Source organism: Oncorhynchus nerka, linkage group LG6, assembly GCF_034236695.1.
Source record: "Oncorhynchus nerka isolate Pitt River linkage group LG6, Oner_Uvic_2.0, whole genome shotgun sequence".
In the NCBI taxonomy this organism is placed as follows: domain Eukaryota; kingdom Metazoa; phylum Chordata; class Actinopteri; order Salmoniformes; family Salmonidae; genus Oncorhynchus; species Oncorhynchus nerka.
This window is the reverse complement of record NC_088401.1, coordinates 51,627,473-51,650,983: the sequence shown is the minus strand read 5'-3', so window position 1 is coordinate 51,650,983 and position 23,511 is coordinate 51,627,473. Positions and strand designations below refer to the sequence as shown.

At 43.4% G+C, this 23,511-nt stretch overlaps 1 protein-coding gene across 1 annotated transcript; it reads left to right on the top strand.

Annotated features, from left to right (window-relative positions):
• Positions 1-492: 492 nt before the first annotated feature.
• LOC115130580 (F-box and WD repeat domain-containing 11-B-like) lies at positions 493-23,242 on the top strand. Its single transcript, XM_029661864.2, has 13 exons — positions 493-660; positions 4,636-4,707; positions 4,896-5,118; positions 10,682-10,868; positions 10,959-11,049; positions 11,487-11,624; positions 12,027-12,145; positions 14,974-15,223; positions 16,052-16,170; positions 21,511-21,621; positions 21,718-21,796; positions 21,879-22,043; positions 22,185-23,242. The coding sequence occupies exons 1-12, from the start codon at positions 622-624 to the stop codon at positions 22,038-22,040; spliced, it is 1,590 nt and encodes a 529-aa protein (XP_029517724.1). The 5' UTR covers positions 493-621; the 3' UTR covers positions 22,041-22,043; positions 22,185-23,242.
• The last annotated feature ends 269 nt before the right edge of the window (positions 23,243-23,511 follow it).

Genomic DNA, 23,511 nt, shown 5'->3' with positions numbered 1-23,511 from the left:
TTATTTATGATGGCCAAACCCGGACAACGCTGGGCCGATTGTGCACGGCCGGTTGTGATACAGCCTGAAATCGAACCAGGGTGTCTGTAGTGATTACCCCAAGCACTGAAGAGATACATGCCTAGATGTCATTTTAGCTATTCTACAAATGATCTGGTGCTTGTATGCTAGGGTCTACATTAATTTACAGTGTTATATTAGAAGTAATGCAAAATAGGTTTTGCTTGCTTGCTCGTCCATATTCCTTTATGTACTATGTTAACAAATGACGCGAGTCATCTCTGAGACTCAGAAAGCATATTTTGGTATCGTTCTAAAAGTGATGAGTGGTATAGTTTTGATGTGTTTCTCAGAATGGCAGCATCTTCAAACATTTGGCCTTCTGTTAAGGGAATGCCTTGATAGCACGACAAGCCAATCAATGTGGGGCAAGCCAGTTAAGGCACGCCTCTAGCAGAGCTTGGCCAGTCAAGAGTGTCGGATTCACGAGTGGGGGCAGGGCACTAAACACAGCCCTGCCAAGCTGTGGCTGAGCGAAGTGAATGACGTCTCTGCCTTTGCAGCCGCCGACGCAGTGTTTGGTTTCCATTTTCACAGCCGAGTTTCGGGGTGACCAACAACATGGAACCGGAGATTGAGGACAAAACGTTGGAATTAATGGTAAGCTTTTGTGACATTGACCCCTTAGGCCGCTACTGGGAACGAAAATGAGTCGTAGAGGCTTGAATCGAATGCCGAACGTGGTACCAACCCGAACCGACGGTCGGGAGAGTTGGAGGAAAAAGGAAGGGGAACTAGAAAAAGAGGGAGGGCCTGAAACATCGATATTTTTTTCTTTGAGGGTCCTGGTGCAGCGACTGACTAGGTCGTCGAAAACCTATTAGTCAAAGTGACAGGATAGTCCCTGATTTTTGCAATTGCCAAATTGAATCCGTAACCTCATGTGAAATAGGCGAATGGTTTCTGCAAGGCGTCCGCTAAATAAAGTCACGGCTTTCGGTGTAGCTTTTCACTGCGGTGACGCTGCGCCACTCGGCCCTGTGTCACAGCTAGTTAGCTAACTAGCCTGCTAACTATGGACAACGTACCTGGCTAGTTAGCTGGATAGCTACAGGAATGCACATTCAAGTCTGATAAAATATAATTAGATGTCGCCCACACCCTCCCATGTGAATTTCTGAATGCTCTTCTGGTGTGCGTGTTCATGTTTATAAAGCTGCGTAGAAGGAAGTGCACAACATTAACTCGCGAGGGGTAGTTTCATTGCTAACTCCATTGCTAACGAGTTGTTGGTTAAGCAACAAATAGTTGGCCACATGTGATGCATAAATAATTGTAACTTACTTGATTTCGACAGCTATAGATGGACAGCTGACATTTGTAACAAACTATATTTTCATTCTTCAATTTACCAAGGTAACGTTAGCTAGCTCGCAGACTTATAGGTAACGTTAGCTAGATTGAACTAGCCACCTGACCAGTCCAAAAGCCAATATCATATTTTGGGGTGATGGCTAGCTGTTTGCCCAGAGTTCTACCTTGCACGTTTAACGTTACTAGTTGTTGGTCTGATGTCGTCTATCAAAAATGACATCTGCCTGTCAAGACTGTCAATTGGCTAACATTAGAATAATATTCTAGTGTTGGTAACTAGTAGCTGAAAACATATCTACAGTAAGCCTGATAATTACAGTAAAATGGTTTGTTAAATAAGGAACCGATTTGGTTTCATCCAGCACAACAATCCTCAGCCACCACTTTGTTTTGGCAAAGTTAAATTCCACCTAACCAGACTCGCTCCTCACCGCAGCAATGATGGCTTTATTTTCACACTGAATCAGAAATCTCTAGGTGATTCACCTGTAACTAGCTAATGAGTCTGTCAAGACTTCCAATAGAGTTTTCCCTTGTCCAATTAGGTCAGTCGTACCCCTCTCTTTAAACCATTACTAAACTCAATGGTAAGCATTATTTGACATTGACTAAACCTAAATCAACACAACCACCCTGCAAGTAAACTACATTGATCTTGAGCTAGGATACATGTCATGTTTCTGTTCCAGTTACCCTTTTCCCATTTGAAATTAAAACTGTCTGTGTTGTAGGGCTTGGTACTATCAGATTATGGTTTCAGTACTGCAAGGTTTGTCTAGCAGCCATACCCACATACTCCAGTTTAATTTCCTGTCCAGACTTCACATCACAGGGAGAGGAGCTTTCTTATGTTATTAGCTAGCCGTGTGTGTGTGCCATTGTACTCTGCATTCTGCTACCATTTTGCACATTTGTGTTCATTTACCTTTTCTTAACCCTGTTTACCCTTTTCCCAACCTAGGCTATATTAGACAGTCCTATTAGATAGCATACTCGCACTGAATTGACAATGTTCTAGATTATCACTAACCACTTTCATAGTGTGAGGATGGAAGAACAGAGGGTGGGGCGTTAAGCAAAAACCAAAGGCCTTAAAATTGACGAACATGTCCATTGCGTAATCGTCCCTCCAACTTCTCTTCCTATCCCCACCCACTTCATATATCTAACAATGCTTTTGTGTGTCTGTCTATGCCTTGTGTGTGTAAGTATGTGTTTCTGCGCTCACTGTGCAAATGTGCGTGTAGCTCTAATACTGGTTTTTCCCCTCACTACCCCAACCCACCTCCTCTTCTCATCTTCACAACACTGGTGTGATTTCACACACCAATCTGTTCTTCACTTCACTCTTTCCTATTCTGTTTCGTCATATTTGTCTTCCCTCCACATTCCTCCCATTTCTTTCACTCCTTTTTGTCTACGTATATTCTACCCATTTTCATCTTCCTCCGCTACTCTCATCTATCCTCTACCTCTTCAACTCCTTTCCTCCACCCCTCATCTCGCTTGTTTCCTCATCTCTTTTCCTCCTTCTCTCTCTTCCCGTCCTTTCTCCCATCCCTGTCTCACGCCTCTTTTCTCTCCTTTCATTCCTCTTCCGATCTCTCCTTCTCTCACACAGTGCTCTGTACCTCGCTCTCTCTGGCTGGGCTGCTCCTCGGTGGCAGAGAGTTTGTGTGCACTCAGGTGCCTGCAGAGCATCCCCTCCACCCGGGCACACAACCAGGTTCTGCTACTCTCTCCTCTTAATTCTGACCTGCCTACTGCCCCCCCCCCCCAGCCCCTTACCACACCATGAGCTGTGTCCTGCACCCTCCCCAGGCCCCCTTGCCTTCCCACCTCTTCCTCCCAAAAACATGCTTCTCTCTCCAGCCCAGCTTACAGGATATCTGATATCTTGGCCCAAGTTCATATTTAGCCTTCTAGAAAATGGTTGATCAATACAGACAAGCTCGCCTGAAAGATGCCTCCCTCTTTCCTTGGTAAAAAAGTTGTTTTGGTCAAAGCTGAAGTGACACAGACCAAATTTCGATCAAAGATAGCATAATAGGCTAACAAGTGAATCACAGGAACAGGATTGTATCAAGCCTAGCCAAACCCAGCTAGGTCTTGTGAAAGTAAAGCTTCAAATAGCTAGACTAAGTCTCTCCCTCCCTACTCTAAAGTTTGGTATTTTTATTTTTAAGTTCTGACAAAAGTTGCCCAGTTCACTTGACAAGAGTTGTCTAGTTAATCTGAATTAGATGAGCAGAGTTGGGGCTGCTGGCTGGGGTGAAAGGAAGGAGAGGCTACCAGAGCATGTCACTTGGGGTGCAGTGCTAGGTTGCCTGGAGGTGTGTTGGGCAGGGGATGGTCTAGGAACCCCCCGCCCTGCCTGTGTTAGGGGGGGAGTGAGGGGCGCCATGGTATGCTCGCTGTCTCTGGGCAGCCTGTCCCTAGGCTTGCTCTCTGTCTGTTAGTTTGTCTGCTCTGTATGGCACTGCTGCATGAACACTAGTGTCCTTCTCAGCCTTGACCCCTGACCTTGTCTGTGTACCCGTCTGTCTGTGTACCCGTCTGACCTGTTACTATTGGTCTGTCAGTCTCTCCACTGAAGAGTGACAAATGATCCAGTGCAATATCAGTTTCATTTTTGCAGATCAGATAGTGGAGATGTGCTACTGTAGGCCATCTGAGGAAGTCCCTTGTGTTTCTCTTCTACATGCATCCATACACATCTGGACAGATTTCTCAATCTGTGACAGTGTCAGGTGAAGTGTGTGTGGATGACACAGACATATAACAAGCACGGGCTGTGTGTGTGTATCTGTTAACATTTTAAATGGGAGAGGGAACCCGTCTTGTTCAACCTTTAACAGGACTCCTCCCAGCATTCTCCCACTGTTTGTGGCTGCATCCCAAATGACACCCTATTCCCTATACAGTGTTGTGCTTTTGACACAAAGTAGTACGTAGTTGAGAATAGGGTGCCATTTGAAATGAAAACTGTCTGTGTTGGAGGGCTTGGTACTATCAGATTATGGTTTCATTACTGCAAGGTTTGTCTAGCAGCCATACCCACATACTCCAGTTTAATTTCCTGTCCAGACTTCACATCACAGGGAAGAGGAGCTTTCTTATGTTATTAGCTAGCCGTGTGTGTGTGCCATTGTACTCTGCATTCTGCTACCATTTTGCACATTTGTGTTTATTTACCTTTTCTTAACAGACACCAAATGAGCTCTAACCATTCATTCCCCGTGTTCTTGTCTCGTCATACAGAACACATCAGTCATGGAGTCTCAGAACCACGTAGACGACCTCTCGCCAAAGAAGACCACAGTTCTCACCAAGGTGTGTGTGTAGGTGGATTATGAGGGTGTTGAATCTGTGTAATATATCTGAGGGATATTACATCATAAAATGTGTCAATTGTCCTTGAAAAGGCACTTAAAATTTATGGCAATGGGCAATTCAATTTCAGTGGGAATGGAACCCGTAGTGCCGTGTGTGCGTGTATAACTCTGTCCTCTCCCTCTCAGCTTAGTAACGGTCCTGTGATGACGGGCTCTCGTAAGCGCCCGTCGGAGGGGAACAACGACAAGGAGAAGGAGCACTGCATCTCCCTGTTTGACCAGTGGTCCGAGACTGACCAAGTTGAGTTTGTAGAACACCTCATCTCCCGAATGTGCCACTACCAACACGGCCACATCAACTCCTACCTCAAACCCATGCTCCAACGAGACTTCATCACAGCACTGCCAGGTAACACACACCTAGGGTTGTTGAGGTGAACGTAACACCGCCACACCGGCGGTCACAAGTCACGAAGGCAGTCAAATTCCATGTTTTTTGGGGGGGCTTCTCCAAGTTCTGATGCTGCTCATGGTCATTGGGTAGCGTACCAAACTTGCTAACTGCCTGGTAGTCAGCACTCCCTCTAATTACTCTGACATCAATGCAAATGTTATTGAAAATCTAATCAAGCACTTCATGAGAGCTCATGTTGTGCAACATTTCAATAGGAAATGCAATTGCGTGTGAAAACAGAGTGATGGCCTCTACTAAAAAGCGGTTGTTCAGCTTTCTATAGGCAGACCTAAAATATTTATTTCTCAACTTTACTAATGTTAAGCACTTTGTTTATATTTACAACCGGAGTATAGCCTACCTGGCTGGCATGAAAATAAACCATGGGGAAAAGTGTCCTCCCTTCGCTATTTAAGTGCGTAGATTAAATGTATTTTTTTCCCACTGCCCCCGTTTCAATACAGGTGGGTGATAATGGTCCATTCTAAGTGAAAACAAATTTCACTCATACAGTACCAGTCATACTTTTGGACACCTACTCATGCAAGGGTTTTTTATTTTTATTTACTATTTTCTACATTGTAGAATAGTTAACAAATCTAAATATATTTTCGATTCTTCAAAGTAGCCACCCTTTGCCTTGATGACAGCTTTGCACACTCTTGGCATTCTCTCAACCAGCTTCACCTGGAATGCTTTTCCAATAGTCTTGAAGGAGTTCCCACATACAGTTGAAGTCGGAACTTTACATACACTTAGGTTAGAGTCATTAAAACTTGTTTTTCAACGACTCCACACATTTCTTGTTAACAAACTATAATTTGGCAAGTCGGTTAGAACATCTTTGTGCATGACACAAGTAACTTTTCCAACAATTGTTTATAGACAGATTATTTCATGTATAATTCACTGTATCACAATTCCAGTGGGTCAGAAGTTTACATACACTTAAGTTGACTGTGCCTTTAATTAAACATCTGTGGAAATTCCAGAAAATTATGTCATGGCTTTAGAAGCTTCTGATAGGCTACTTAATTTGAGTCAATTGGAGGTGTACCTGTGGATGTATTTCAAGGCCTATATTCAAACTCAGTGCCTCTGTGCTTGACATCATGGGAAAATTCAAATAAATCAACCGAGACCTCAGAAAGAAATTGTAGACCTCCACAAGTCTGGTTCAACCTTGGGAGCAATGTCCAAATGCCTGAAGGTACCACGTTCATCTGTACAAACAATAGTACGCAAGTATAAACGCCATGGGACCACGCAGCTGTCATACCGCTCAGGAAGGAGATGCGTTCTGTCTCCTGGAGATTAATGCACTTTGGTGCGAAAAGTGCAAATCAATCCCAGAACAACAGCAAAGGACCTTGTGAAGATGCTGGAGGAAACCGTTACAAATGTATCTATATCCACAACAAAAATGAGTCCAAATCAAGATAACCTGAAAGACCGCTCAGCAAGGAAGGAGCCACTGCTCCAAACCCGCAATAAAATAATCCAGACTACGGTTTGCAACTGCACATGGGGACAAAGATCGTACTTTTTGGAGAAATGTCCTCTGGTCTGATGAAACAAAAATAGAACTGTTTGTCCATAATGACCATTGTTATGTTTGGAGGGAAAAGGGGGAGGCTTGCAAGCTAAAGAAAACCATCCCAACCGTGAAGCATGGGGGTGGCAGCATCATGTTGTGGAGGTACTTTTCTGCAGGAGGGACTGGTGCACTTCACAAAATAGATGGCATATTGAGGAAGGAAAATTGTGGATATATTGAAGCAACATCTCAAGACATCAGGCAGTAAGTTAAAGCTTGGTTGCAAATGGGTCCTCCAAATGGAGAATGACCCCAAGCGTACTTCCAGAATTGTGGCAAAATGGCAACAAAGTCAAGGTATTGGAGTGGCCGTCACAAAGCCCTGACCTCAATCTTAAGGAAAATTTGTGGGCAGAACTGGAAAAGGTGTGTGTGTGCAAGGAGGCCTACAAACCTGACTCAGTTACACCAGCTCTGTTAGGAGCAATGGGCCAAAATTCACCAAAGTTATTGTGAGAAGCTTGTGGGAGGCTACCCGAAACGTTTGACCCAAGTTAAACGATTTAAAGGCAATGCTACCAAATACTAATTGAGTGTATGTAAACTTCTGACCCACTGGGAATGTGACGAAAGAAAATCTGAAATACATCATTCTCTATTATTGTTCTGACATTTCACAGTCTTTAAATAAAGTGGTGATCCTAACTGACCTAGACAGGGAATTTGTACTAGGATTAAATGTCAGCAATTGTGAAACTGAGTTTAAATGTATTTGGCTAAGGTGTATGTAAACTTCCGACTTCAACTGTATGCTGAGCACTTGTTGGCTGCCTTGCCTTCACTCTGCAGTCCAAATCATCCCAAACCATCTCAATTGGGTTGAGGTCGGGTGATTGTGGAGGCCAGGTCATCTGATGCAGCACTCCATCACTCTCCTTGGTCAAATAGCCCTTACACAGCCTGGATGTGTGTTGGGTCATTGTCCTGTTGAGAAACAAATGATTGTCCCACCAAGCACAAACCAAATGGGATGGCGTATCGCTGCAGAATGCTGCTGTTGCCATGCTGGTTAAGTGTGCCTTGAATTCTAAAGAAATCACAGATGGTGTCACCAGTAAAGCACCCCAACACCATAACACCTCCTACTTCACTGTGGGTACCACACATGTGGAGATCATCCATTCACCTACTCTGCATCTCACAGACATGCGGTTGGAACCAAAAATCTCACATTTGGACTCATCAGACCAAAGGACAATTTTCCACGGTTTCTTTGCAGCAATTCGACCATGAAGGCCTGCTTCACGCAGTCTCCTCTGAACAGTTTATGTTGAGGTTTGTCTGTTACTTGAACTCTGAAGCATTTATTTGGGCTGCAATATCTGAGGCTGGTAACGCTAATGAACTTGTCCTCTGCAGCAGAGAACTCTGGGTCTTTCTTTCATGTGGCGGTCCTCATGAGAGCCAGTTTCATCATAGCACCACCTGATGGTTTTTGCGACTGCACTTGAAGAAGCTTTCAAAGTTCTTCACATTTTCCACATTGAGTGATGTTAATGTCTGAAAGTAATGGTGGACTGTTATTTCTCTTTGCTTATTTGAGCTGTTCTTGCCATAATATGGACTTAGTCTTTCACCAAATAGGGCTATCTTCTGTATACAACCCCTACCTTGTCACAATACAACTGATTGGCTCAAACGCATTAAGAAGGAAAGAAATTACAGAAATTCTTTTAACATTGCACACCTGTTCATTTAAATGCATTCCAGGTGACTACCTCATGAAGCTGGTTGAGAGAAGGCCAAGTCTCCAAAGCTGTCAAGGCAAAGGGTGGCAAAGGGTACTTTTTAAGAATCTCAAATATAAATTGATTTAAATTTGTTCAACACATTTCTTTTTTGGTTACTACATGATTCCATATATGTTATTTCATAGTTTTGATGGCTTCACTATCACTCTTCAATGTAGAAAATAGTAAAAAATAAAGAAACCCTGGTATGGGTATTTGTCCAAACTTTTGACTGGTAATGTATATGCAAAGACAAGTTTATATCAATAATAGGCGAACATTGTTACCCGTCAGACTATCACTTGTGAATGATGTTCGAATCAGTCTCACACCTCATGTTGCCCCCTTGCCCATAGGCCTATATGTTTCTTTAAAGTTTGTATCAAAACTAAAATGGCCAAATAACTTCTTAAAATGAAGCACGTTAATCCGCTTTACAAGGGGTTAAGAGCCTGACTGGCATACATAAGCAGTGCGTGAGTTTCAAGTTTGGGGAAGATAATTTTCACTATATAAAATACACCTTTATAAAAATGATTACATACATAATTGCATTTGCGGTCACTTTTCATAACGGTGTTTTCCCGTTAATGGAACATTTGTGCTTATATCCTACTGCCATGTACGCATTGCTACGCTTATAATGTGAAGAAATAAACTATCAACATTTTAAGCTAAAAATTCTGATCTGTTACGTCAGCCACATTGAGTAAATACAACCACTAGCATAAAAAATACAAATCTAATCATTTGGGATCTATCGCATCCCATAACTGTCCCAGACTGTTTGGTATATTTATTTCTCACCCAATAGGATAGGTCGACTTTTGTACTATGGGGGATAGTAGATTGACATAGGCTAGTGCTTTTGCTGCTCATCTTGTTGGCTGACAATAAGTAAATGTGGACAGTTCTTCCAATATTTTCAATATGCACCTTTTGGAATTGGATAAGGATGTGCGCAGGCTGTTTTAGGGTGCATTATGGCCACACAAAGGGGATGCCACCATGAAATTGTAGATATTATCAAGTGCTTGTCAAATTGTGAATGAGAGATGATTGATGTGTGTACTGCCTGAATGAAAAAACAAAGCAGAGCGCATGTCTTTTCAAGTGGCATTTTTCAAATTAGTCTCATCATGTAGCCTTACAATGTATTAAAAATCAAAACATAATGACCAATGTTTGTTGAATGACTAAATTGAATAACTTAAAATTAAGCATATAGGAGTACCTGTTTCTTTACCGTTCGACACAGAATAGCCGTATCATGCTTCTTTAGACCTGTCTAAAATAAATCATGGATTCATTGTGAAGGTGTAGGCTATAATACATGGATTTCTTAGACTTTTTCAAACGTATATGTTTGAAAAGTCTGCATCAGTGGCTTGTAGGCTGTATGGAAGCCAGTAGATGCTAAATGTGTATGTTTAATTAACGGTCAATTACCGTGAGACCGACCAGTTATTTGCTTGGCAATCACCGGCTGACAATTTTGTGACTGCCACAGCCATACACACCCTTTAACTTATTTTCCAGACACCCTTTCTCACCCGCGTGTACACACGTTCACACCTTCTTTTGGATGCGTCCGCTCGAGTCCAGCACGGGAATGTATTTTAAGCCTGAGCCCGTGACGTTCAGACCCTGCCCAATTCCGATTTACTTCTGCCTAATTTAAGGCCCAGCCCAACATTTGAAATAACTTCCCTCCGTTAGCTTCTGGTCTCAGTCTGCACTGTTGCATGCACTCTGCTGCTAATCGGCCTGTCTGAGTGTCCATAGCAACGGCTCCGCCTTTGGCTGCTCAATGACGGGACGTGGGGGAGTAGTTAGCCGCTAGCTGGCTAACGTTATTTCCTGTGACAAAATCTCTCCTGTCGACGCGGACAATATTCTGGTCTGTCTGACGAGGTTAAAGCACTTCTGGCACCATGTTAGGCAGGTATGACTGTCGGCTACTGCACAGCAGATGACGAGCGAATGGCTCAACTTCAAAACGTTACTGATGGCAGAGCCCGGCCCGAAACCTAGAAATTGACGAAAGAAACGGAGCTGCCCGACCCCTAACCTGGTGTCTAGTGTTAGGTAGCAGAGCTCTATCTTCCACACACTTTTGCACTCCTTCACACACCATGCTCACACACCCAACAAACACTTACACCCCATCTCTCTCGCTTCCTCTCTCTAGCCCAGGGTCTGGACCACATAGCAGAGAACATCCTGTCGTTCCTGGACGCGCAGTCTCTGTGCTCCGCGGAGCTGGTGTGTAAGGAGTGGCAGAGGGTGATCTCAGAGGGCATGCTCTGGAAGAAACTCATAGAACGCATGGTCCGCACAGACCCCCTCTGGAAGGGCCTGTCAGAGAGGCACCAGTGGTGAGCATAAACACGAACGCTCGTCGAGTTACCTGAGACGGAGACACAAGGTGATTTCTCATTGGCTTATTGTTCTGTCCGTCATCTCAGGGAGAAGTATCTGTTCAAGAACCGAACGACAGAGGTCCCGCCCAACTCCTACTACCACTCCCTTTACCCCAAGATCATCCAGGACATAGAGGTTAGACTGTAGCTCTGTCCACAAAAAACACTCGCCCTTCAGGCGGTGGCTACGTCTCAAATGGCCCCCTATTTCCTATTTAGTGCACTACTTTTCACCAGGGCTTTGGTGACCTTATGTAGGGAATAGGGTGCCATTTGGGGGGTTACGCGTTCTGTAGCGTTCTGTGTCTATAGACCGTGGGTGTGATTAAAAACAATAAGGTTGATTAATACTTGTGATGAAGGGATCTGTTTTGGTCTCACCCGTCGTTGCTCTTTTTCCCCATCCAATGTTTTTCCTCCCTCATATATCCACTCTTCTTTTTTCTTCTATCCCCCTATTGTATGTGTTTCCTCTTGACATCTCTCTCCTTTCCACTACCTGTCAACCCCCTCTCTGCTCTGCTCACCTCTACCCCCTCTCCTCACCTCTATCTCTCCTGTGTGTGTGTGTAGACTATCGAGGCTAACTGGCGGTGTGGCAGGCACAACCTGCAGAGGATCCAGTGTCGGTCAGAGAACAGTAAAGGAGTCTACTGCCTCCAGTATGACGACGATAAAATCATCAGCGGCCTGAGAGACAACTCCATAAAGGTGCGTGAGTGTACTTGTCTTTTTGGACGGGTCAAAGTGGATTAATCATCATGTTATTGCAGACTATGCCTTTGATGTGAAACAACAGCTGTCTGTATCTCAAAGGAAAGACATGAATTAAAGGATGAAAGGAGTCATTTGCCCACCCTCTGTGTGTTCCACTCATCTGTCTGGCCTGGAAAATGAGGGGGAGGAGGGAGGAAAGGGCTAGCCTGTCCATCTCCAGCGCTCTAGTACACAGGGTTCCCTCCACACTGCATGGAAATGGGGCATGAACAATACTGAGACCAGCTTACCCTGACCCACATCTGCTCCTGCTCGCTTTCTCTCCCTTCCTCATGCTAACTCTTTCTTTTTCTACTCTCTCTCTCCTGACATCTCCTCCTCCCTCTATCGGTGTAGATCTGGGACAAGCAGTCTCTGGAGTGTCTGAAGATCCTGACAGGTCATACAGGTTCAGTGTTGTGTCTGCAGTATGATGAGAGAGTCATAGTCACTGGTTCCTCGGACTCCACTGTCAGGTATGACACAGTCATCTTATATATATATATAACACACACACAGGCTTAGTCCAAATGCAACCCTATTTCCCATGCAGTGCACTAGTTTTCACCAGGACCCATGGAGCTCTGGTCCAAAAGTAGTACACTACCATATATGGAATAGGGTGCCGTTTGAGGGGACAACCTTACACTGCCATGTGTCGCTATATTACCTACTGCTTTAGCCACCCGGTATGTCTTAGCCACCCGGTATGTCTTAGCCACCCGGTATGTCAGTGTAAAACCCACGGCCGCCTGCAGTGCCTTGGAAAGTATTCAGATCCCTCGACTTTTTCCACATTTTGTTATGTTACATCCTTATTCTAAAATTGCTGAAACTGTTTTTTCCCCCTCATCAATCTACACACAGTACCCAATAATGACAAAGCAAAAACAGTTTTTTAGAATACAGTTAGACATCCTGGGATTTAAAACATACGTTTCTTTTCCTCCAATTTCACATACTATAAAACGTTATATTTTCACATATGCTAAATGCCTACTGTTTAGAACACATTATGGGTATTTGCACACGGCCAGTCAGGGATATCTTGTTTCACTGGGTTTATGGGACTTTGTAGGATGTGTGTCAGGTAGGTAGTGCCTTTGGAAGGTATTCACATCCCTTGACTTTTTCCACATTTTGTTTAATTTCAGCCTTATTCTAAAATTGCTGAAACTGTTTTTTTCCCCCTCAATCTACACACAGTACCCCATAATGACAAAGCAAAAACAGATTTTTAGAATACGTAAGTATTAAGACCTTTTACTCATTACTTTGTTGAAGCAACTTTGGCATCGATTACAGCAACCAGTCTTCTTGGGTATGACGCTACCAGCTTAGCACACCTGTATTTGGGGTCTTTCTCCCATTCTTCTCTGCAGATCCTCTCAAGCTCTGTCAGGTTAGATGGGGAGTGTCGCTGCACAGCTATTTTCAGGTCTCCAGAGATGTTCAATCGGGTTCAAGTCCGGGCTCTGGCTGGGCCACTCATGGACATTCAAAGACTTGTAGAAGCCACTCCTGAGTTGTCTTGGCTGTGTGCTTAGGGGCGTTGTCCTGTTGGAAGGTGAACCTTCACCCCAATCTGAGGTCCTGAGCGCTCTGGTTCTTGGTCACCTCCCTGACCAAGGCCCTTCTTCCCCGATTGCTCAGTTTGGCCGGACGGCCAGATCTAGGAGGAGTCTTGGTGGTTCCAAACTTCTTCCATTGACGAATGATGGAGGCCACTGTGTTTTTGGGGACCTTCAATGCCGCAGAAATCTTTTGGTACCCTTCCCCAGATCTGTGCCTTGATACAATCCTGTCTCACAGCTCTATGGACAATTCCTTTGACCGCTCGGCTTGGTTTTTGCTCTGACCTGTCTACTTATATACATCGTTTTGTGCCTTTCCAAATCATGTCCAATCAATTGAATTTACCACAGGTGGACTCCAATCAAGTTGTAGAAACATCTCAAGGATTATCAATGGAAACAGGATGCACCTGAGCTCAATTTTGATTTTCATAGCAAAGGATCTGAATACTTAAGTAAATAAGCTTTATTGTTTTGTTGTTGATACATTTGCAACAATGTCTAAACTTGTTTTCACTGTCATTATGGGGTATTGTGTGTAAATTGCTGAGGATTTTTATTTAATTCATTTTAGAATAAGGCTGTAACGGAACAAAATGTGGAAAAAGTACATGATATAAATACATCTAGAATGGACATTGTTGTCCTAGAAACATAACTAAAAAGTTGTCTTGGTCAGGATCGCCAACAGTCTCCACATCTGTCTTGGATTCGCCCCAATACACACCACAGCCGTTGGACCACTGTCACTTCTGACTGTCACACCAGCCAACCCTCTGAGCAGCCAAACATAGGTCTCAAAGCAGAGAGAGAACGCTCTGTCTGTGGTCTATCTATATATGAAACCATTCTGCCCTGTCTGCTCATTTATTTATAGCTAGTTGAGGGGTGCTAAACTGCTGCCCAGCCATCTCTCTGTCTCTTTGATGCAATAGCTATATCATTTGTGAATGCCAGTCTCTCTCTACCACTCTTTGTGGTAATAATCAGTACTTCACCCTATCTTCTGTAGCTACACACAGAAGCTACACACACTCGTACACAGGGAGGAGATTGATATTTAAATTTAAATCGTCACCATTTCTCACCTTCCAATATAAGGCTAGCTGTTAGATTTCCTATCTGTAAGAGAGTTGTGATAGTCAATATGGTTAGTTAACATTTTCAATGTCACACAATGTCCAAACCTGAGGAGAGAGAGAGCGAGGGAGGGAGGGAGAGAGAGAGTGTGTGTGTGTGTGTGTGTGTGTGTGTGTGTGTGTGTGCGCGCGCGCACCAGCCCATGCCATTCTCGGCTGCACACAGAAGCTCAACCTTCACACACTCATTACTTCACACTCTCCCTGGGAGGTATCCAAGGAAAATGTGACTTCACTTCCTTAGCGATGGCTTGACGGGCACTTGTTTATGGCTTTGAGTCTCAGCTTTTCCAGTGTGTGTTCTGAGTTTGTGTGTTTGATCCCCCCCCCCTGTCGTACAGTGGAACTCAATAAAAACGCTCTTAACGGCTGGTCCCTAGTGTGGGGTGTGTTGACTGGGACGGCGCAGTGTCCAGCCTTGGCCGCTTCGGTCTGTTTAGCAGAGCTTTCGTTAATCAGTCTCGTTCTTTATTTTTTATAATATCCCCCCCTCCCTTTCTCATTCTCCTTCTCCCTCCCTTCCCTCCCTTTTTTTAAAAAATCTCCCTCCACCCTCCCCTTCTCCTCTGTCCGTCTCCCTCGCTCACCCAGGGTGTGGGACGTGACGTCGGGTGAGGTATTGAACACCCTGATCCATCACAACGAGGCGGTGCTCCACCTGCGCTTCTGCAACGGTCTGATGGTGACGTGTTCCAAGGACCGCTCCATCGCCGTGTGGGACATGGCCTCGCCCACCGACATCAGCCTCCGGCGGGTCCTCGTGGGTCACCGTGCCGCCGTCAACGTGGTCGATTTTGACGACAAATACATTGTGTCGGCTTCGGGGGACCGCACCATCAAGGTGAGAGGTGTGTGTGTGTGGATCATGAGATATGTGTGTTAGCAAGTATGTGGGTGCCCACGGACATCTAGAAGAAAAAGAAACTCACCCCTATTAAGACGAGGTGCTGGCTAGCGGAGTAGAAAACTTGAACATAAAAGAGAGCCGCACACTCTAGGAGCTCAGCTGCAAAAAATGTAATTACCAACGTTTCGACAGCCAAGCTGTCTTCATCAGAGTATAATCACAAACACTGCGGGATGACTCGTTTATATAGTGTCAAAAGACACAGGTGTCTGTAATCATGGCCAAGAGTGGCCTAATATCATTGGTTAATAATCAAATATTAAAATGTCATACAAAGAACAGCATACAAACAACAAATGGATAGCATACGATCATACATTAATTTGACTATACAAGTTTACAAACGATTACAATGGCAAAGTCACAATCACGGCTTCAGATCAAAGTCTACGTTGAGACCGAAGGGCGCAAGGGTCTTTAAATTAAAGATACAGGCAGCCTCTCGTTTTAACAATAAATTATCAAGGTCACCCCCTCTCCTAGGGAGGGTGACATGTTCGATGCCAATATAACGCAGAGACTAAATCGAATTGTTTGTAAACTTGTGTAGTCAAATTAATGTATGATCGTATGCTATCCATTTGTTGTTTGTATGCTGTTCTTTGTTAATTACATTTTTGCATCTGAGCTCCTAGAGTGTGCGGCCCTCTTTTATTTTCAAGGTGCACACGGACATACCTTGTCTCTAGAATATCTGATATTGTAGTTGTTTCCGGTGAATATTTGATGTCTGTCTCCCTCTCTCTCTGCTGCCCCCTGTAGGTGTGGAGCACCAGTACCTGTGAGTTTGTGCGCACTCTAAACGGACACAAGCGAGGCATCGCCTGCCTGCAGTACAGAGACAGACTGGTGGTCAGTGGCTCCTCGGACAACACCATACGGTAGGAGACTGGCCCTGTCCTAAATCTGTCCTGCCTGCTACTGTACTAATCATCCTACATCCTATTTTTAACATAATGTTCAGAAATAACATATGCAGTAAGCAATAAATATCTACGTACCAGACTCACCCATACTGAGAATGCGTCAGCTAATGCACAATGGCGACTTTTCCCATCGTTTGTTCATTTTGGTACAGCGCGTCCCCTTACCTGATTGTCAGCTGTTGTCAATCACACATGGGTCTGAAAAGATGATTTTCTTACTCAATAGCATGCAGTGAATCCGTACTAGATGAAAAGAGGAAACGAGTATGACATCCTGGCATTTAAAACATACGTTTCTTTTCCTCCAATTTCACATACTATAAAACGTTATATTTTCACATATGCTAATTGCCTACTGTTTAGAACACATTATGGGTATTTGCACACGGCCAGTCTGTGATATCTTGTTTCACTGGGTTTATGGGACTTTGTAGGATGTGTGTCAGGTAGGTAGTGCCTTTGGAAGGTATTCACATCCCTTGACCTTTTCCACATTTTGTTATTCTAAAATGGATTAAATTATTTTTCCTTTCATCAATCTACACACACTACTCCATAATAACAAAGCAAAAACATGTTTTCAGAAATTTGTGCAGATGTGTTACAATAAAAAAATGGAAGTATTACATTTACATAAGTATTCAGACCTTTTACTCAGTACTTTGTTGAAGCCCCTTTCGCAGCGATTACAGCCTTGAGTATGACGCTACAAGCTTGGCACACCTGTATTTGGGAAGTTTTTCTCATTTCTTCTCTGCAGATCCTCTCAAGCTCTGTCAGGTTGGTTTGGGAGCGTTGCTGCACAGTTATTTTCTGGTCTCTCCAGAGATGTTCGATTGGTTTCAAGTCCGAGCTCTGGCTGGGCCACTCAAAGACATTCAGAGACTTGTCCCAAAGCCTTGGCTTGGCTATGTGCTCAGGGTCGTTGTCCTGTTGGAAGGTGAACCTTCGCCCCAGTCTGAGGTCTTGAGTACTCTGCAGCAGGTTTTCACCAACGATCTCTCAGAACTTTGCTCCGTCCATCTTTCCCTCGATCCCGACTAGTCTCCTGGTCCCTACCGCTGAAAAACATACCCACAGCATAATGCTGCCACCACCATGCTTCACCGTAGGGATGGTGCCCGATTTTCTCCAGAGGTGACGTTTGTCATTCAGGCCAAAGAGTTCAACGTTGGTTTCATCAGACCAGACCAGACAATCTTGTTTCTCATGGTCTGAGAGTCATTAGGTGCCTTTTGGCAAACTCCAAGTGGACTGTCTTGTGCCTTTTACTGAGGAATGGCTTCCAGACGGCCACTACCATAAAGGCCTAATTGGTGGAGTGCTGCAGAGATGGTTGTCCTTCTGGAAGATATCCCCTGTCTCCACAGAGGAACTCTAGAGCTCTGTCAGAGTAACCATCGGGTTCTTGGTCACCTCCCTGACCAAGGCCCTTCTCCCCCGATTGCTCCCCTGAGTTTTGCACACACTTGGCATTCTCTCAACCAGCTTCATGAGGTAGTAATCTGGAATGCATTTAAATGAACAGGTGTGATTTTTGAACAACTACCTCATCTCTGTACCCCACGCATACACTTATCTGAATTTCACCCACAATGACCAGGGAGGTTTTCCAATGCCTCGCAAAGAAGGCAACCCATTGGTATATGGGTACAAATCAAGAAGACATTGAATATACACTTTGGATAGTGTATCAATACACCCAGTCACTACCAAGATACTTGTGCCCTTCCTAACTCATTTGCCAGAGAGGAAGGAAACCGCTCAGTGATTTCACCATGAGGCCAATAGTAGGGCTGTGACAGTAATTGAATAACTGTGTAACTGACGGTTATGAATGGCAGACCACCATGAAAAGCCTACATCAATTTTGGGATTAACTTTATTTTCATGTAGATAACACTCCCGCTCTTAGGTGAAGTTGATTATAAGCAATTGTTTTGGGGTTAGTCTGTCAAACTTTCTAGTTGGTTTTCCTCTTTCCCTTTGACGCTGGAGCAGGTAAACCCTAGATGGGGGGGTGTAGAGCGCTATGGGACTACAGTACAAAAAGATATGTGGACTTTTTCATTGCTTGCTAGTAAATAAATCTGTCTTATCGAAAAGTTTGGATGTGTCTGACTTCATTAATTATTCAACAACAGCTGACAAATTTGTTCTGACTGAGGGCTGTAATGCACTAATGTTTTGTCAAATGGACAATGCACCAATCCTGCAACCTGGAGTGGTGTAATTTTATATAGAATCTGTTCATTTATATACTCATCAACGCTGACATTCCGCCCTAGGCGAGACAAAGTAATTGCCACCCTCCTAATTTTTATGAATGCCCCATGTGGTCACCTAGAGTTTGTAAAACAGGCAATTTACAGTTAATCCCTGTCATTTCTGCCTGTATTAAATACAGTAATTTGTCATTTTTGGAGTGGAAACGTTGTTTGTTACACTTGTGAGTAACAAGACGTACCATTTAGGAGCTCCATGTGAGCATGTCTGGTTTCCCTGTTGATCATTTTTTTTCTTGAACCTTTATTTAACAGTTAAGAACAAATTCTTATTTACAATGACGGCGTACCAGGGAACAGTGGGTTGGTTAACTGCTTTGTTCAGGGGCAGAACGACATATTTATACCTTGTCAGCTCGGGAATCCCGATCCAGCAACCTTTTTGGTTACTGGTCCAACGCTGTAACCACTAGGCTACCTGCCGCCCCTGATGTTAATGGAGAGCATGCACCTGAGCACGCATAGAAGCACCTGGCCTGCTTCTCGCAAATGTCAAATGTAGTATAGTGCCCAGCTGGGCTTCTCAGAATTTTTTTTGTATGCATGTTACTAACAGTATTTGAAGAATCTTTCTAACACTCCTACCCCTCGATAATCCGCGTTGCTGATTTTAAATAGGCTATGGACATGTTTCTATTTTGATGATTGTCAATTTCATTATTCAAAAAGTTTCTTAAAGTAGCCTGTCTGGACTCCGTCTCTTTAAGAATCAAAACGTCCCTGTCATGATTTAATCTTGTAAAAGGCCTATTTTCAGTTGCTTAGTCTACATTATTTCTCTCATTACGGCGTCTTCTCTTTGAAGAACATATGCCACTGCCATCAAATGACCGCAGCAGCAGGGTTTGTGACATTATGGTACTATTTCGGGAAAAGTGGGGAAAACCCATCAGACTTCGTTTGAATGGTTTGTGCATCAAAGTAGGATCTTTATTTATTTATTTATATATTTCGTGCAGGAGAGGACAAGGTAGGCATATCTTTATTTTGACTCTTCATGTTGTCAATACTAGAATGCAACAGATCCCGCTCCAACCTGGCCTTAATTTGTTGATTTTGATGTTTATAACACAGGTGGCTGGTGGCTCCTTAACTGAGGAGGACTGGCTCGTGGTAATGGCTGTGACGGAATAAATGAAACCATGCGTTTTAATGAGTACGATACCATGTTTGATACCATTCCAGACATTATGAACTGTCCTCCCCTCAGCAGCCTTCAGTGATTTATTTTTATAATTAATAACCTGAATAGTCATTAAATGCCATGATGATAATGAAGTGTTTCAAATAGGTTTTTATTTGGACACATATCCATGTAAACAAGTATATAAACAGAGTTGTGACCTCCCCCTGAACTGTTATGTCGGTGACGGTGTACATTGGCCTGGCCAGTTACCGTAACCTCAAATTCCAAGACTAGTAGGGAAAAACTGATGGATAAATGACAGTGAAAAGGAAGCCTGTAGAGGAAAAAAAAGATTCCAAAACATGCATCCTGTTTGCGATAAGGCACTAAAGTAAAACTGCAGAAAATTTGCCAAATAAATTAGCTTCATGCCATGAATACAAAGTTCTGTTTGGGACAAATCCTACAGTGTCCTGTGTTGCTCAGTTGGTACAGCATGGTGCTTGCAACACCAGCGTAGTGGGTTTGATTCCCACTGGGGACCAGAATGGGGAAAAAATAATTGCACTCACTACTGTAAGTCGCTCTGGATAAGAGCGTCTGCTAAATGACTAAAATGTACACACTTATTTTTTCATGCATGGTTGTGGCTGCATCATGTTATGGGCAGTGGTGTAAAGAAAAATACTTAAGTCATTTTTGGAGGGTATCTACTTTACTTGACTGTTTTATATTTTCTACCATTTTTTTAATGTTTCTACATTCCTAATGAAAATAATGTACTTTTTACTCCATACATTTTCCCTGACACCCCAAAATACTCGTTACATTTCGAATGCTTAAGCAGGACATGAAAAGGGTCCAATTCACACACTTCGAGAGAACATCCCTGGTCATCCTTACTGCCTCTGATCTGATGGACTCACTAAACACAAATGCTTTGTTTGTAAATTATGTCTGAGTATTGGAGTGTGCCTCTAGCTATACTTTTTTTATTTTTTTAAACTTTTTATTTTTTAAATATGGTGCCGTCTGGTTTTCTTAATAAAGGAATTTGAAATGATTTATACTTTTGATACTGAAGTATATTTAAAACCAAATCGTTTTTAGACTTTTACTCAAGTAGTATTTTACTGGGTGACACTTACTTGAGTCATTTTCTATTAAGGTATGTTTTACTCAAGTATGGGCATGCTTGTCATTGGCAAGGACTAAGGCGTTTTATAATGAAAAGACACGGAATAGAGCTAAGCACAGGTAAAAATCCTAGAGGAAAACCTGGTTCAGTCTGCTTTTCACCAGACACCGGGAGATGAGTTCACCTTTCAGCTGGACAAAAACACAAAGCCTAATCTATACTGGAGTTGCTTACCAAGAAGACAGTGAATGATCCTGAGTTAGTTTTGAATTAAATCTATTTGTACCTGAAAATGGTTGTCTAGCAATGATCAACAACTAATTTGATAGAACTTGGAAGAATTTTGATAAGAATAATGGGCAAATGTTGCGCAATCCAGGTGTGGAAAGCTCTTCTACTTACCCAGAAAGACTCTGCTGTAACTGCTGGCAAAGTGCTTCTACAAAGTATTGATGCGTGTGAATACTTATGTAAATGAGATTTCTGGTTGAGTCTGTGCTTTCACTGCTCGACTGAGGGGACCGTACAGGTAATTGTATGTGTGGGGTACAGAGGTAGCCATTCAAAAAATCCTATTAAACACTATTATTGCACACCAGTGAGTCCATGCAGCTTATGTGACTTGTTAAGTACATTTTTACTCCTGAACTTATTTAGGCTTGCCCTAAATAAAGGGTGTGAATACCTTTTCTGAAAGCTGTGTGTGAACGTATGGTTTATTGTGTGAACGTATGGTTTCTTTCCAGGTTATGGGATATTGAGTGTGGAGCGTGTTTGCGAGTGTTGGAAGGTCATGAGGAACTAGTCCGCTGCATTCGCTTTGACAACAAGAGGATTGTCAGTGGTGCCTATGACGGGTGAGAGACACACACACAGACAATGAGTTTATAGATTGTCTTTTTACAATTCACACGCACACTGCTGTTCTCTACTGACCTCGTCTCTCTCTGCAGTAAGATCAAGGTGTGGGACCTGCAAGCTGCCCTGGACCCACGAGCCCCAGCCAGCACCTTGTGTCTGCGCACACTGGTGGTGAGTATCTTTTGTTTGCTTTAATCTTTGTCTGGTCTGTTGTAGACCGTAGCGTTACGTGGTTTGTGTGTGTGTTTTTCAGGAGCACTCTGGGCGCGTGTTCCGGCTGCAGTTTGACGAGTTCCAGATCATCAGCAGTTCCCATGATGACACCATCCTCATCTGGGACTTCCTGAACGTGTCGACCAATGGACAGTCAGAGGGCCGGTCCCCCTCACGTACCTACACCTATATCTCCAGATAGCAGGTAACACACACACACACAAACGCACGCACAACCATGTATGTGCACGCACAACCATGTATGTGCACGCACAACCATGTATGTGACAAATAAAATTTGATTTGAACTCTGGCTTGGAGTTTCTGACCCGTCTCTGTCCTTCAGGTGGCGCCATCCACTGCAGCGAGTCTTGGAGGAGCTGAGATCTGATTGGCTGATGGAGGGTGTGTTGCAGAGAGGAGCTCAACTCGTCTTCTTCCTCATCCTTCTGTCCATATACCCATTCTGACAAGGACTTAAGTCTCCCACCACACCCCTGAAACCCACACACACACACACGCACTGCAACTTTTCCTGCAGTTGAACACACACCCACACATTCATATTATATCACTAACTTATGTTCTCCAGTCAACACTAACCCACCACAGTAAAAAATGTTTTTACATATCTTACACCAGACATGACCTAATCACTTACCTTAAGAAGTCCTACCATAAGCTCTAGTTCTTCAGTTCTCACCCCCAACCCCACCTAGACACACGTGCTCGTATGGACGGAGAATGACCTTGCCGCTGCAGTGTGGGAGAGAGAGACTTTTATCTCGGCTCTGAGTGAGGAAGGATGAGCGATGGAGTTAGTTAATGAGTGAAGAATGAAGACTCCACTCCATCTATCCTGGTTCCCACTCTTCTTCTCCCTGGGATGAACACTTGTTCGGAACGCGGAACACACGTGTGTGTGTGTGAACCTGTAAAATGCGGCATAGACTAATAGAAAGACTGGCAGTATTGCTCCGTCACCATGGAAATGGATGTGCATGTTGAGGTTACCGGGATACGTCGTCCCGGGCGACACCTATGCTCTTTCCTTTTACGGCTGTTTTACTTTCTGAATGTTTTTTTTATTCTTTTGTTTTTATATTTTATTTGACAAATCATTTTGTTCTTAGTAAAATTATACTAAGAATTGTAGTTATTTTTCTGTCTCTTATTCTCATTGTCTTTCTCATTCACTCTTCTCAGTCGTTTCCGCTCACCATCTCTCTCTATCCATCCATGCTCGCTTTAGTTATGAGAGAAGCTGGAACTCTGAATGCAATTTAGCTGTAAAACTGAGTCCTCTTGTCAAAATTGTTCTATATTAAAATGATTTTTTTAAAGAAAATGATATTGTGAATAAAGTACTTGATAGTGATTGGGTATTGAGCCAACTAACATAAATTACTGTATGTGTCTGTTTGTTTATCCCTTGTGACATTATTGTGTGTGTGTGTGTGTGGCTGCATCAGTAAGTGTGCCCAGATGAGTGTTAGGGTCTGCGTCCTTGAAGCTGAAATCTGTATTTGTTGAAACTGCCACGTCCGTTTAGGATATTACGACGACAAGGAGGTTACTTAAAACAACGAACACTGTTCTTTCCCCTCTTACGTCATCGCACACCCGTTAGAAAATCGGAGAGAACGTACTGCGTTTTTAAAACTTTTCAATTT